Raw genomic sequence first — 17,148 nt, 5'->3', positions numbered from 1 at the left:
TATATAATATCTTTGATATTAAAAGTATGTGAAGCCTGTGGGAGGAATACAAATATCAGTCTTGAATAATTGTAATCTTCTGTTAATTAAACAATAACCATCTTATACAAATAGCTTAACAAAATGAAAAATATTCCAAATAAACCCCCAAAGTTTTTGAAAGGAATTGTATGTAATCAAATAAGATTATTCATAACTCATAAACGAACAACGTGTTTCAAAGAGAAAGGAAAGCACCTTTGATTAAAACATTTACAAATTTATGTGTTTATTGTGTTAACAGTAAATTGTATATTAAATACTTGACACCATAATGGTTTAATGACTATTAATTCAGTTTTAGCGAATGATACGAGAAGGAAGAAGAAAGTCTAATATGAAACCATATCAGACAAAACCTTTCAACATGAGACACTTTTATAACTTCTCTTTGTTTTAATACTTTAACATAATTAAATCATTGAAATCTTGTATCAAAGCCAGTTTGTTCATCGGATGAACGGATCATTGGCTCTAGTGAGGAAATGACCTTGATTTAGACCTTAAGACCGGGGTTAAACGGAGTCAATTTCATAAAGGCGTAATTCAATTGTTCCATTAGACGATTCTAGAACCATAAATTCAGGTTACACTGCACGAGTTACATTAATTGCAATGACACATTTACATGTCATATTTTTAATGTTGTCGTAGAAAGTTTGCATCAGGAAAAATTATTGCTTAATTCAGGTTTGTTGGGAAATGTTTGTTTAATTTACATTCCTAGAAGATGTTTTCATCAATTTCATTGAAATACAAATACATATGGTTTATTTTAAATTTGTACTTGGAAAATTTTTGGCTTGTTTACCTCCAATAAAAACTTACTTCCTTGATAATTAGATATTATAATTAGGTACAATGGGAAATGTCCTCAAGAAAACATATTGGGCCAATAAATTCTAAGGCAAATTTGCAGAAAACTGGTTTGCGTCAGTTGTCTATTTATAAACATTTGTGTTAATATTTTAATAGAGGATTAGATGCACACACATGTATATAACCATATTGACTCTAAGATGCATTGTTGACGTAATTGTTAACAAAAAAGTTACCGCCGTAGTGTACAAATACAGATAATTTATCAACGTGTGTGTGTGTATTGTATTTTAGTCGGCATAAGGAATTGTTAAACTAAATTATAGATACTAATCTTAAACCAAATATGGTTAAGAACGTACCAGGTTCAGATTCGAACCTTATTTCTAATTGGCCTTATTTAATTAAGCAAATCTACTTTAAATCACTGAAGGAAGATACATATAGATGGCATAAACACTTTCTTCCAACAATCACATGAAGATCAAGATCAATAGTGGGAAATAAGGTGTGCTCCTTTCAGTTCAGTTGATGCATTTTAGAATAATACACAATTGCATTGTTTCAATTACCGTGACATTCGAGATGAGCATAATGGAACCAAATTGAATAAATTGCCTGAAGACAATGCATGTAACTACATAAACAGGACTTAATTGACTTGAATCTAAAACCGGCATATAGACTTTATAATGGATAATAAAAGTAATAAAGTTAAGGAGTTATACAAAATGATGTAGTAAACAATGTCAAAATTGGTATGAAATTGTCTCCCGTAACGATCATACCAGACACCGATCGAATATCAAATTTAAAACGAAAACCCACACATATTAGAACCATTTCATATTTCAAGGTACTCCCATCAATTAATCACACGTCAGTTCCACGGCTAATCTCATTAAACCCATAAATTGAACCTAATTGAATTTGAAACAAAAGATTCGATGTAATTGTAATACCCATTTACAATTATTCATAGCCGATCTGAATTGTAATTTTAATTATCCGGCACAGAACAAATGGTGACGTTTTTCAAATTCACCTGCCCACATTTGCAGGCGTGACCATGAATTGTCCAAATAAAAGATTACCTTGACTTTGAGAGATCCTGCATAAAAAATAATCACAGCACGGTTGTCAGTTTCAACGAGATAATTTATGGTAAATACTATCTAGCATTTAAAATAACAAAAAAATTGTAATGACTTTCAGTTATTACATTATTAGCGCAGGCAAACTTTTCAGTGAAGTTCAACATGATGCTTAAATCTCAAGAATCAATTAACAGCAAAATGTTTACATGTAATTTCCTTTGAATGAGAGTAATCATTTTATTATATAATTGCTTAACCTTCAAGTGTGCAATTATAAACTTTTAAACTTAATATTCACATATTTTACATACAACGGTACTAATTAACGCGGGCACCTTCCTACATCTATGAATCTTATATAATGACTTTTGTATTGCGATGCATATTTCAGCAGTACTAATGAATACATGTGGTTTTAATATTTTTTTTTGGTTATGCACATTTCCATATACGTGTCTGAGGGAGAAATCGAATAAAACTCGATTCATTCCGGTCAGAACTTTTAGATTAATTTTCGAGGTTGTGGCTCGTCAAAAGGCAAAAGAAAGTATAGCGTATAAATGAATATTATGAATGCAGTTTATGTTTTATTGATTTGTAACAAATTCCTTTATTTGCCGTTTTAAATCCATATCAAATCAACCCATAAAAAGAGAAGTAAAAGTTTCTGTGTGAATGATCTAAAAATATTTTCTATTTAATGTTCAACAGAAATTAAAAGAATGTAGGCATTGTGTCAGTAGAACAATGAGTCACAAGACTTTAATAACATAAATTTAATTAATCAATGGCAGAAGAAATATTAATTAAAAAATAGAAACTGACGATTTAATTGTTTATTGGTAATAAATATAAAAAATCATATAAGAATGAAAGTGTAATTATTGTGTGCAGTAAAATGGTCTGAATAAAAATAAATTACTAAAATAAAAATTATAGGAACACATATACATATATGCAAAACATATATTCTATTTAAATATGCTATAGGTGCCTTATTTCACAGTCATTTTTATTCAGTGTATGATTTAATTTAATTATAAATTTGTTATTTAACGTGACGCCTCCAGCGAAACCAAGTTGTTGAACTAATCTAAGTTGTTACACACTTTCTAATTCTAAACTCATTATGTATGAGTTGTTGGTAAGAAATTTATTTGTTGATAGACATAAGGTCAAAGTGATGCAGTGAGAAATATTCAAATCTTAATAATCGATTCATATTTTATCATTTAATTTGGAACATCAAAACAATTAATAATTACCAACTGTTAATTCTAAACCGATATGAGAAATTTCAAGTATTAAAATAAATTATAGATATCATTAACATTTTGTATTCAATTTATTTTCGTTGAAACTATCTCTACTTACTATTATTAAGAATCTCGTATATTAAATGCCAAAGTTAATAAATCAATACAATACGAACAATATTTTTATAAATAAACTTAAAGTTGAGTGTGTTAATTATTAATGTTAATATAATTTTAAAAACAAATTTTCTCGAACGTCAAAAGAGTGGTTATAAAGTAATAATACCTAATTAAAAATTTAAATTACAGAGCACAGTATAAGTAAATTGTTTGAACATGTTTTTTTATGTTTGAGGAAAATTCCAGCCAAATAAAAATGGAATTCACAAGTTAAACATAAACTGGTATATTTTAAAATGTGGTAAATCAATGTGACATTGTGGTGACAGTTTCCTGATATAATCTCATTACATCCTACAAAACTAGGAAACAAAAAACACGTTTCGTTATTTAAAACATCATTTGACATTGCAATCAAATAATTAATATTATAAAAAATAAAACTACAATTAATATAAATATTTTTGTAATAAATAGTACCAAAAATATCATAAACAGTGTTAATATTATTTTGATTTATTGAATTATGTTTGTGCATTTTTTATTTCAAATTAATTATTTTCAAATAATTAATAATATATTTGTTAAAATTGATATAATTTTACTTTAAGAAATTATTAATTAAAGGTATTTCGATGTGATATTAAATATAGTAATTACATTTAATTTAATTATTACTATACTATATTAATATATTTGATATAATGTCTTATTTGTTAAAAGTGTTCCTTGGGAAATTATTATTTAATGACTATGTTAGTCTAAAAAATATATTAAAAATTATTAATAAAAATAAAACAGAAAAATATATAATAGAATCTGTTAAATTGTAAAATAACAACTAAATTATAAAATCATGAACAATGCTAAAAAATAACATAAATAATATTAAAATTCTTGTGAATTATTCAAAAATGTCTTTCAAGTGATTTATAAGAACATGTTATTTGTTAATTTAAGTTTTACTTTTGGAAATTAATTAGTTAGTGTGTCAACCTATAGAATATGTTAATAATTAAATTGTAAAATAATTAAACTTCTTGTAAATTATTTAAATATGTTTGTTCCTATTTTAAATACATTATTTTCAAGTACAAAAAAGCACATTATTATTTTTTAAAACTGTTTTACGTTGAGAAATTAACTAATTAATTAATTAACCTATAAAATATATCAATAATTCTTAAAAAATTAAACGGAAAAACACATAATAGAAACTGTTAAATACTAAAATAACATTTAAAATATTGTTTTAATAAAATTATAAATAAACCGTAAAATAATATGAACTATACTAAATTTCTTGTGAATTATTCGAATATGTTTGTGTATTTTTTATTTTAAATTAACTATTTTCAAGTTGTTAATATGATGAATTTATTTATTAAAATTGATTTAAGTTTTGGGAACAGAAATTAAATACTGTTTTAATCCATAAAATATGTTGATAATTATTAATAACAATAAAACAGACAATTGGTAATAGAAACTGTCTAATTGTAAAAACACAATAAAATTATGAAAAAACAACAATATAAAATAAAGAATATTAAAATTTATGTGAATTATTCAAATATATTTGTGTATTCTCTGTTTCAAATTAATAATTTCATACTGGTTAATAGGAAAGTTTTTTTTGCTAAAATTGTTGTTTTTACTTTGAGAATGTATTAATTAATTACTGTTTTAATGTATAAAATATGTTAAAAATTATTAATAATTAAACAAAAAATAGGCAATAGGAACAGTTAAATTGTTTTAACAAAATCATGAATAATACTCAAAAATAACGAACAATAATAAAATTCTTGTGAACTAATTAATTACTATGTTAACCTATAAAATATGTTAATGACCATTAATATAAAACAGAAAAATAGGTAACTGTAAAATTGTAAAATATAAATTTGATTCTAATAAGAATAAATAACATAAACAATATTACTTCAAATAAATAAGTTCTAGTAACATAGTTGAAGACATATTGATATAAGTTTTACTTTGATAAATAACTAATTAATTAGTTAGTTCAGCAATAAAAAGTAAAAGATAATTATTAATAATTAAAGGGTCTCTAATTAACTGTTAGTTTCAAACCGGAATGACACACTTTAACGTCTTCAAAATGAACACAAACTGAACATTGTTCATCTTAAAATTTTATTCATGGTATGCCAGATTCAAGTTGATGGAATAGTGTCATGACCGGTTTTAGATCTAATATTTTAATCTTCCCAAGGTTAAAACAACCAGCGAACAATGAAGAAGGAGCTTTTTTAATTACCGTCCGTAAAAGAATTTACGCGTAACGTTCAAATTTTGATCTATTTACATTTTTAAAAAGGAAATAATTGGTGTGAATCCACTAAATTAGATCGGTTTAATGTTAATCTTATTTAAATGTAGACCAACTAAATTTACATGCATATTCATTGGGAATTGATGAGTGTACTAGTTGCTTGCTGAGGTTTAATAGTGCGAATTAAATCATATGTTCAACACATTTGTTGTAAAATTGTATTAATAAATGCGCAGTATTTAAAGAAGTTTTAAGTGAAACTGTGGTTATAAATAGTTTCATGCTGTTATTAAATAAATAAATATGTACAAGTGGTTGTTAATTTTAGAATCTACGAATTACCTACCCATTTACATTCTATTAGCGACTTGTCATCCAAATTTTGTGATATTAATGCGTTCGAAAGATTTGTAGATAAATTTACATAACAAAAAGAAAACAAAATACGCCAAATTAATTCTAAACCAACGACCAATTGACCATAGATCCTTTTACCGTTACGAAATGTTACGCTTGCATTATCATAATTCCGAATTTGACAGATAATTTAAATATTCTGGTAAGAAAACTTACGATTAGATAATGAATGATTTATTCAACATTCTGTATAACCAACAGTGTTTTTTTGCAGAAAGTCGTTATATCACATAGAAACATACGCTATAATTTCATTTCCTGTTTTGCTGTTTCTTAGCAGATGTTTAGCGGAATGTTTTTCTTTTTGGAAAACGTTACCTCACAATCGATATTACGGATTTGTTAATGAAGATAAGCAATTTATATGGAAATTTATTCTTAAAATTCAATTTTTTGATGCATAATAGATTTCTCTTTAAGGAAAAAGTACTTTATACTTCCTCTGTGGGTATGACCAGTACTATTGAGCAACAGTGAGTCAATCCATGATGAGTGATTATTCCTAGAAACGTTTTCCATTTTTGTTCCTGATTTAAAACCTCAATCGGCATGATGACAAGGAACAATTATGTCAGGAAAGAGTGTGGTTTTATAGATACAAACTGATTGAATTTGTATAAATTAATAGAAAGGCTCGGTACTTTTAAACGAACGACCTTCGAATGTATAAATTAATTCATTCCTTTTGTTCAATTGTGTAGTAAGTAATCATTAATCGAATGATTACACCAAAGAAATATGCGCTTGTATTTAGTTTATTGTTAATAATTCTTACATAATATTTCCTCTCCCTTTTTCCTATTTAAAAACTAATGCTAGTAATTCACTGGGCATTTAAATATTTGACGACCTAACATTTTAATGTCGTGTCTACATACAAATATTAACTTATGCAAAAAATTTTGACGTGAAACATAAATATTTCGACATAATTTACCTTGAAATATTTTAATTTGGAAATCATTTCTTAATAGAATTATTTCTTAAGTCTAATCAAATAACGACAAATCAAACAAATGTATTTGAAGTTGCTGTTATCGCGTTAATTTATTACCAGAAATATTAACTATATTAATTAGTGTCAGCTTTAATTAACATTATTAATTTTTTCAGGTGAGGGTTGCGTGGAGAAGCCGCTGGCCACCCTATGGAGAAACTACACTCAATCATCACGACCCGACGTGCGAATGATTCTGACCGTATGTGGTGGTGGATTGAAGGCAACAACCAAAGACCACGGATTAACGGAATACTGGGCTCATCGACTGACCATCTGTTCAGCACCTGCTCAATTTCCTCGACTTTTCTGCTGGGTGTACCGACACGAGGGTCGCAGACTGAGGCACGAACTCAGGTGTCACGCAGTGCTGTGTCCTTCGGCCGCGGTGGCCAAACAAATCGAGTCGGAGTTGAAGGAGTCACTCGCGTTGGCTTTGCTTGAATTCAAGAGAGACAAAATATCGAGGCAGAACGCCCGTTTAAGTTTAGTCAACTCTGTATACGACAATCCGACGATACCGAGAAGGAAAATCTTGTTGAGCACCGGTCAAAGCAATTACCGCCCTCCTTTGGAACGGTCGAAGTCCGCACCAAAGTTGTGCAGTATTGAAGAAATAGTCGAAGAGGAGGAGGATCCTAAATCAAGGACGACTCATAAAAAAGTACTGAAACATTACGACAGTACCAGCGCCCTACTCGACAAGAGGAAATCGATTTTGGAGTCTTACATTCCCAAAACTCAAATGACGGTACCTGCTGATATCTGTGATGAAACTAAAATGAAAGATAGAGAACCAAGAGTCACATTTAATGACGACATCATCAATATCGACGATAGAAGCGATGTAATCTTAGAAGAATTAGTCCAAAGTTCTCTTTCTAATGATCTTTTGGAATCATGTGAAAGGGCATGGATTAACGCCCTAGGTGAAACACCAGATTTGATCCCAGTCGATAGTGATGAGGGTTCTCTATCCAGTGGATGCGAATCAGCAAGTACCGTGACATCAGATATGGATCAACCCGCTTTCCCGCTGGAAGAAATTGTCGAAGAAGCGGTCGAAGAAACTCCGAACGACAAATGCAAAACTGAAAATAAAAAGACTGATTTAGACTTTAAAGTAGGCGGTAGTGTGCTGGCTCGTGTGCGAAGTTTCGAACGGATAGCAAATACGGACATTTTAAAATATTGCGGGCTCAACAACAATCTGTACAATAATAAATCTCTTTTGAACCACGAAGAAGTCTCTCTAATACCAGTTGGAGAGAGTCACACCGATTTTAGTTCCCTTAAAGTTTTCAAAAAGAAAACTGTTCCCGAACGAGACATATCCGCTTTTGAAGTTGATGAAACCGACGGAAACGGATCTGAGGAAGAAAATGGAAGTGCCTGCAGTGATGAAAGCGGCTATGAAGAAGAGGAAATTGCCAGTTCCGTTTCCAACATAGTTTTAGTTTGAAAACAGCTTTACGCAATAAATGTACATAGTAAATTTATTTATTATTAAAGAGATTTTATTTGTATAGATTTTAAGATTCGTACTGATTATATTGCACTGGTTTTTATTTGCGAATGTAAATTTAAAATCCATGTACACTATAGAATTTATTCGACTCTTATTGTATATAATGTAAATAAGTCACAGAATATAATGTGATTATTTGTTGTTATTTGTTACCATTGTATGGTGTCTTGTTACAATAATTTTTCTAAAAATACACAGTTTTGTGTGCACATTAAATAAAATAGTTAATTGCAACTGCTTTTTACTTGTTTCCGTCATATAATAATAGTTTTAATTAATAATATTAATGTTTATTTTAATACAGAGTGTTCTGTAACGTATAATAAATATGAAAAACATTAAACAAACATAATGTGTAATATGAATTTTATATATTTAAATTTTCTTTTATCTTTGCTTTACCATTTTTGAGAAAGTATAAATATTTCTCTCAAGCAAGAGACGAAGGTGAAATAATAGTAAAAGCATTTATTATTAGTATTTTTTTACATTCCATTAAATTGTAGAAAAATGAATAAATTACGTACATCTAAAGTTATTTTGGTCTTACATAACATACAAAGTGCAATAGAGATAATAAAAATACTGAGGATTATTAGCAACAAGTTATTATGTACTTTGGAAACGAATATTAAATATTACATGCATATGTAAAATTGAATAATTAAACACGACTGCGTAACAATACTTTAACTAAAAAATTTTAAAAAAATGTCTCAATTTGACATTAAAATTTTTATTTTAAAAGAACGGACTTCCTCGTATTTATAAATAATTTCAATAATTCTATCAAAGTGGAACAAATTATTTCAATCTTTGGTCAATAATAACAGTAAATAGCATTAAGCCAATAATTACTGTCGGTTAGTAAGTATTTCTTCACATTTATTCAAATCTACAATAATTTGAAAATAACGATTTTTTATCAATTACTACTTTATAAAAACTTAGGAACTAGTTCTAAACTTGGCATCATAATTAAAATGAATACAATATTATGCTTCTACGAATATCATCAAGATCGACGATGGAGCAATGTAGTTTTGGAAGAACTAGTCCAAATTCCTTGTCCTAATAATCTTTTGGAATAATGTAAAAGGTATGCATTAATGCCTTAAGTAAAACACCAGATTTGAAAGCAGTAGATGGTGAAGAGGGTTCTCTCTAGTGGATGTGAATCAGCAACATCAGATATAGATCAAACAAGAAATGTAAAACTGATTTAAACATTAAAGTATGTACAATAATAAATTTCTTTTAAACGAAAAATAATCTTTAAAGCTTTCAATAAGAAAACTGCACTTAGGAGGGGACATTTCTCTCTTCATAATTGATGAAACTGACAGAAACGGATTTGAGGAAGAAAATGGGAATGCCTGTAGTGATGAAAGAGGTTACGAAGAGAAGAGGAATTTGGATATTGTGAGTGTACTTTAATAACGTATAAAAAATAGCAGATATGAAAAATATTAACTATAAAGAAAATTTCTCACGAGATAATGGATAATACGAATATAAATATATATGAGAAAGTATATATATATATATATATATATATATATACCGTACGAAAAATGCTCTTCGTGTCTGGATGTTGCAAGAGATGGATGCACGACAAAGAGAGAAAAGTTTTGCCCGGTAGTAAGAATCCCTACTCTCAGAGACAATGCGCCGTGCTGGTGCGCGCCGGCGCACAATGTAAATTAATCTTTGCGAATGCATTTAGTAACTCTCCGTATGCGTAGGGATGTAGTTCGAGTTCTTCGGATGCTCCATTTAAATTCCGTAACTTTGTATAATTTTCAATCTGTAAAATGAAATATTTTTTGAGGGTATATCAAAAACAAAAATAAGTATTCTAAAAATGAACTACTTTTTTCAAAATAAAAATGTATCCCAAAAATTAAATAAAATATACTAAAAACAACGTCTGCGGAGACGAACCGCATGCTAAACGCAGCAAAACCAAATGATCCCCTCCAGTCAGTTCGGCCCGCCCACATAATTGCATGTATATCTTTCCTTTTTGTTTACAAAGGGGTATTGATGTTCCGTCTCAATATGCGAGTAGACACGCTCATCATTTTTGATACGGTATATATATATATTCGGAGGGTTCATGTAGTACCATGGGTTGCATATATCAAGCGGAAGTGCTAAACAGGGGATGGTATCCGAAGTTCGGATTCCGAACCGAGGATGACGGTAGAGAGATCTGCGAGGGCAGACAGTCCGTCAGGGAAGCTGAGTAGAAGGCTTGGCATAACCATCGGGATCACCGCGTTTCGTGCGACAAGCAAGATACAAAGTTAGAAATACACAAAAGATTTTATTATTAGTCTTTTTATATCTTCCATTACATTGTAGAAAAATGAATAAGTTAGATACATATAAAATTAATTTAGTCTTACATAATGTATTAAGTGGAATAGAGAAATTAAAAATACTTGATGACTATTACCAACGTGTCGTTATATAAAAAATATGGAAACCAATATTATATATTTAGAAAAATTGAGTTCATTGTATTAAAAAAGATTGAACTCATAAGTATTACTTCAATTAGAAATTTTTATCAACAGTATATATCTCAGGTAGATACATTAAACTGAAAATTAATTGTTAATTAGCTAGTATTCTTTTATACTTATTGGAATCTAAACTAATTTGAAAATATTAATTTATTGTCAAGTCCCATCTTATAAAAATTTAACATGTAGTTTTAAGAGAGACTTCATGTTTGAAAAGAATACAACTTTATGCTTGCAGGGTTTATTGTTAACAAAAAAAATTGCAACATCATCGTTTCGTTTTTTCTTATTTTGATCAATTTCTATATACAACTCGCATGCTCTCACTGAGATGCCATTCTTTGGACCAATGGTGATTTATGCAGCTGGTTTCTCGCCTTCTGTTACTTGGGTGACTCCAGAAGCAGTCGATGTGGCATCGTCTGCTTGATTGTTTGCACATACCAAACTTGGGAATTTCTTCTCCAAAGCTTGTCTGTATTTTGGATGGCTAAAAAAAATAAATCAATCAATACAAAAGGAAGAACTCAAATATTTGATTATACCTTATGCCGTACACAATGGGATTGTAACATGCATTAGCTTTGGCGAACAGCGAGCACCAAATAGTGGCCAAAGGTGAGATTTTGCTGCTTCCAAAGATGCCCGAGAAATTGATGATTAGATATGGGGTCCATGCGAAGAACCACAGAGCAATTGTCATTAGTGCAATTTTAGCCAATTTGCATTCGGCGCTGGTTGCTTGTGCCTCAGATGATCTGAGTGAGGCGACATTCATTTTTTTTGCTTGTTCCCTCATTGATTTTTCATGAGCAGCTACAGCCTGTACAATGAAGAAGTAACAGTAGATGATCAATGTAAGAGGTGAGAAGTAGACAAAGCAGGCGTATACGAGGATGTAACTTCTGCTTAACCAATCTTTGCTGAGATAGTCAGTCCCACAGGCTGCCATGTTGCCTTCGGGTACATACCTAAATAAAGCGAAATTCTTAATATAATATCAATTACGATAAAATTGATCTTAAACCTATTCCATCCTAAGAGTGGCGCAATAGTCCATCCAATGGCCATAGTCCAAATGAGAAGATTCCATAACATCGCAGTTTTCTTTGTGAGCGGTTTGGCGCTTAATCCCTTAACGATGACATTGTAGCGATCCAAGGCGATAAAGGCCATCGACCAGATGGAAATACATCCGAAGAGTGAGCCAAACATTCCGTACAGAGCACAGAAAAGTGGTCCTAAAAATTCGTCAAATTGAAACGTTTTAATGGAACAGAAAAGTACCTTTACTTACCCCACACCCAGGTTTCGTAGTAGCAGTTAACGACCATTGGAAACGCCATTGTGGTCATCATACAGAAATCAGAGAAGGCCAAATTCACCACCAACAGATTGGATGGGGTCTTCAATGATTTCGTTGATGCAAAAATGTATAAGACCATGCCATTTCCTACATTAACATGTTAACAGTTAAAATATATTAAAATTCAAATAATTACAAATTAATAATTTACCGAGTATTGAGATGACACCCAAGACGCCGATCATAAATCCAAGGATACCGTGCCAAAGTGGATTCATTGGGGGGAATTGATACCAGTAGGCATCTACAAGGTGAATCATATCTGGGGAGACTTTATCCACGACGGTGAGGTTCCCACCGCCAAAGCCGGAGGCCTGGGGTCCCTGCCACGCGGCAAAGCTCGGTTGTCCCATCACAGACATGGCTAATGTTTCCTGAAATATTCGCAGTCGTTAAGAAACACAATTTGGATCGAAAGAATTTATGTTAAACTTAAGGACTTACCTTAAAGTTTAAAAGTATTTAAAAGTGAATACGTACAATAAGGAATCAATTGACAACTGGATTCGAGGGGCTTGGACTGCCACTGAATTATCTTTAACATAATTTTCTTTTATATACTTCCAATAAATACTGACTTTTACGTACTTAAATAATCCAATAAGGGTAAGACTTCCGTATTTTCTTGGTTTCACTTCTCTAAGATTCATAATTAAATTAGGTTTTTTGCTATTTTGAATATAGATTTGTCATTGGTCAAGGTTGTGTGAATTAGATTATATTTGTTTCATAAATTTTATTAAGTTTCATTGATTTAAATTTAGAACTAAATAAAATAAATATATTATATTTAGTTAGAGTCAATTTTTTAATATAAATAATAATTTTAATGCTAATTGCACAGTAGTACACCAATATTAATTAATTGGAAATTCCAATAAATTAAACTTCGATTACATTATACTAATTGACATCAATTTAAAACTTTCTATAATACCCATTATATATAAATTGTGATTTAAATTCATATTACATTTTATTTTTTGTAAAATAAATGAAGATCGATGAATTCAAATATTCCTAGAACATCAGTTATGAGAATCATCCAAAGGTACGAAGAATCTTGAACTATGTCCACAGTGGCATAGTGTTTCTTCGGGTTATTTTGAATTCAATTGTACCAAGAAGGATAGATAATGAACGTTTACAGGCTAGGACGATTTTAGAGTATCTCTTTAATTTCTTCGATACCATGTTGCCGGCTATCAGTGGATCATCAGAATTTGGAATTGTATGGATTGGTTATTTTAACTGATGAAACACGATTTGGCGTTTCGAAAGGTGAGCAAATTTGTCAGATCATAAACTGTAATTTTAATTTTCTTTTTAAATTTTTTCGTGTTTAAAATAAGCTACATTTAAAATATTACATAAATTATATTTTTAACCCCTCCTTGTATTTAAAATATTTATATAAAACAAATTAAATCTTAATTTGGTTTAAATGAATATTTTATTTTATTATTATTATTATAATTATATTTGTAATAAATTCAGAGGGTCTAATATTTTTGGTGCTGTTTATATTTTATAAAAGACAACGATTCTTAAAATGTAACTATAGAAGAATTGTTTAATAATATTAGATGTATTATAATATTATTATATATAAATAAATGAAAAATAATAATAATAAATCATCGAAATTATATTTAATAAAAGAACGAAAATGAAATTTTTTTATTATTGGATCCAAGTTTCATTTAAATGTAGATTTATAAGTATAACTATCCTGGAAGGTTTGTGAAGATTTAATTTAATTTAATTCAAAAATACTACCATACACATTGTTCATATGTGATTGGTTAAATATATGAGTAATAAAAAATATTTGCTGATGTGATAATTATAGACTGACTTAAATGTACGGCTTACCTGGTGGTGGGAAAATTTTGAAGGAATGCTACCTGGAAATTTCTCATGAATTTCTTAATATTTATATAGTATGAATTTTTATTCTTTTTACAAAATGAACCACTAAAGAAAAATTAAATTAAAATAATTTTTACAATACAGTTTAAAATAAAAATAAAACAAAAAATATAATAGGCACAACATTTTTTGTAGAAAACTATAATTTAACTTATTTGTAATCTAAAGTTTATTGTTATGAAGTCCATAGTTACTGTACCATTGTCTTATGAAATAACAATTATCTCAGTGGGCCAATTTTGAGAAATACTTTTCTCAGTTGAAATTTTTTAGACTTTACCTCCACTCGTTTCTTGTGAAAATATTGTTACTATTATTTCATTAAAATTATTAATTACAATTTATACATAAAATTATTACTATTACTACTTGATAAAAAGGTATTTTTATATAAAAATATGTAGCACACGAAAACTACGTATTTTATGTTTATTTGATTTCAGTTCACACTTGTAATAAATTTTTCTTCAGGTTTAGGCAAAAATAAATTTGTTTAAACTTTAAAGTTAAACATTTTAAACTTTTTTATTTTAAATACATCAAAGAATTTTAAACACGTTTCTTTTGTAAATAATCGGTCACAGATGTTGATAAGTTCCCCTATAAAATTCAGGAAATCAATAGGTGTAGTTGGTTCCCATGCCGAGAGGCTGCTTGAATTAGAGGCAAGTTTTAGAGGATAATACTGTACATAAAACAAGTATTGTACTGTAAAATTTGTATTGATTTTTAAAGTCCGATCCGTTTTTGAAATATACCCTGGAGTGTAATATTTATGCAAATTGAGTACTGGAGTCACGTATTGCCTTTTTTCTTTTTAACGATTTTTATTTTCAATCTTTTAATTATTACAAATTGTGTGTATAATGTTCATCTTACTTATTGCCTATTAAATTAGTTATCTAACATAGGTAAGGGTTTAAAAAATGTACGTTATTTAAAGGGAACTGTTTTCACATTCCCACATTTTAAAAAATAACTTACCTGCTTATGTTTGACATCCTACCGTGACTACACAAAAAGTTTGTTATATCCACTGTGGAAAATGGGGGTGGTTCTATTTATGGTATAAGAATGCTTATCTACTTCTCCATTTGTGGCGTAGACTCTCTACATAGTATGGAATCACACATGGAACAATTTATGTTCAGGGATGTATTAAACAATTTTTTTTTTCATATATTGAGGAAACAATGCAGTTAAGGAATTTTAATTGTAAATTTGCGTTATTTCACATTAAATAAGTAGTAATGGTTATAATCCTTAACTTAAAGATTTGTTATAGTAATGATCATTACTGTATATAATATTTTGATCTTGTTCATTGTTATGGTAATCTTAATAACAAGTAAAGCACGATTATTTGGCAAACCACCTTGCAAATAAGATATTGTTGCATGAAAATATAAAAAATAATATTTACCTTATAAGTGAAGGATTAAGAATTTATTTTAGTTTCAGTCGATTATGTTGTGAAAACATAAGAAAGCACAAAAAGGGTATAATTCCCAATTTCAATTATATTGCCCTATTTATATAGTGTGGCCCATTTGAAAGCGGAAAATCCTCATACAATTTCTATTTTTCATTCGATTTTTATAAAATAAGCATAAAAATATGTACTTAGTCTCAAAATATCCTGTTTTTTGACCTAAAATCAAAACTTACTAAATAATTTTTTTTAACATGAAAATTGAAGTAATCATACTAATAATTTTTTTATAGCAAATGTAAATACATTATTGGATCTAGCATTCCCTGAAATAAGTTCAGTGGTGACCAGAGGAATAACAATATTCTGAATAATTAAATAATAATTAAATTAACTTTCAGTGACAAGAAAGGAAACTGCATTTCAGAGAAAAGGAAATTAATAATTAACATGAAACATCAAAATAAATATTGCTGATATCTCTAATAACTTACAATGCTTATTAATAAATATGAAACAATTCAATGGAGAATAAAAAATGAATTATTAATGGTCACTGTTAAGATCACTGTGTCTAGTCGACTAACCGAACAAAACTGACAAGGATATATTTCAATAAAGAAACCATTGGTATCAAAAATTACTAAAAGCTTGCACACAAATATATTAATTATTCTTTAGTATTTTAGAGAACCAGAGACTCTATGAGAGGTTTAATGGAACCATTTGCCAACGAAGCATACGAAGCATGCATCAAAAGTTGTTCAAAGTGGTTAACAGATAAAAATGTTGAGATTCTGGATTGTCCATCGTAAAGTTCTGAACTAAATACAATTAAAAACTTGTGGAACGACATGTAATCTCGATTAGATCATCAAAAAGCTTCAAATTTAGATGAATTGCGGTTATTAACTGAAGAGTTGTGAAACTTAATTTCAAACGATATTTCATTGACTCTTTGCGTTACCGTTTACATGTGGTTTTAAATATCACAGAATACCCAACAAAATATTAACAATTTTGTTTAAATTTATGAATAAATTAATTAACAAATATATATATTTTTTTCAAATGTGTGTATTTGGATTTAGATAAAAAGTAACTAATGAGAGAAACAATATAGTGTAATTATTTTAAATAAAATATAAAATATTTAATTAGAAGTGTGCGTTTTCTAATTATCGTTAGATAATCGCTATTCTCTAGCGACCACTGTATATGTCAAATTTTATAAAAAATATGCATATTCATAATTATAAAATAATAAACATATTCTTACAAATTTATTTTTTAATCAAGTAGTCTACTTATAAAG

General features: G+C 28.9%; 2 protein-coding genes across 4 annotated transcripts in view; one reads left to right on the top strand and one right to left on the bottom strand.

Moving 5' to 3' along the window:
• LOC109596273 (uncharacterized) overlaps nt 1-8,806 on the top strand; it is a 74,940-nt gene extending 66,134 nt beyond the window's left edge. For both annotated transcript variants that reach the window (XM_020011784.2, XM_020011792.2), the window contains one exon: nt 7,161-8,806. In XM_020011784.2, coding sequence (XP_019867343.1) covers nt 7,161-8,506 — 1,346 coding nt within the window. In that variant the 3' untranslated portion in view covers nt 8,507-8,806. The remainder of the gene's footprint in view (nt 1-7,160) is intronic.
• A 2,522-nt stretch (nt 8,807-11,328) lies between these two features.
• LOC109596603 (opsin-1) lies at nt 11,329-13,021 on the bottom strand. Of its 2 annotated transcripts, none has more exons than XM_020012180.2 (6): nt 12,950-13,021; nt 12,621-12,843; nt 12,401-12,556; nt 12,131-12,344; nt 11,649-12,074; nt 11,329-11,593 (listed from the first exon to the last, which is right to left on the bottom strand). In XM_020012180.2, the coding sequence occupies exons 2-6, from the start codon at nt 12,829-12,831 to the stop codon at nt 11,461-11,463; spliced, it is 1,140 nt and encodes a 379-aa protein (XP_019867739.2). In that variant the 5' UTR covers nt 12,832-12,843; nt 12,950-13,021; the 3' UTR covers nt 11,329-11,460. The 2 variants fall into 2 exon arrangements, with proteins under 2 accessions (XP_019867739.2, XP_019867731.2); XM_020012172.2 differs by having other exon boundaries at nt 12,914-12,991.
• Between the last annotated feature and the right edge of the window lie 4,127 nt (nt 13,022-17,148).

The sequence above is a fragment of the Aethina tumida genome, chromosome 4 (genome assembly GCF_024364675.1).
Source record: "Aethina tumida isolate Nest 87 chromosome 4, icAetTumi1.1, whole genome shotgun sequence".
In the NCBI taxonomy this organism is placed as follows: Eukaryota; Metazoa; Arthropoda; class Insecta; order Coleoptera; family Nitidulidae; genus Aethina; species Aethina tumida.
Note: the sequence above shows the minus strand (reverse complement) of the source record. Positions and strands in the feature narration are given on the sequence as shown.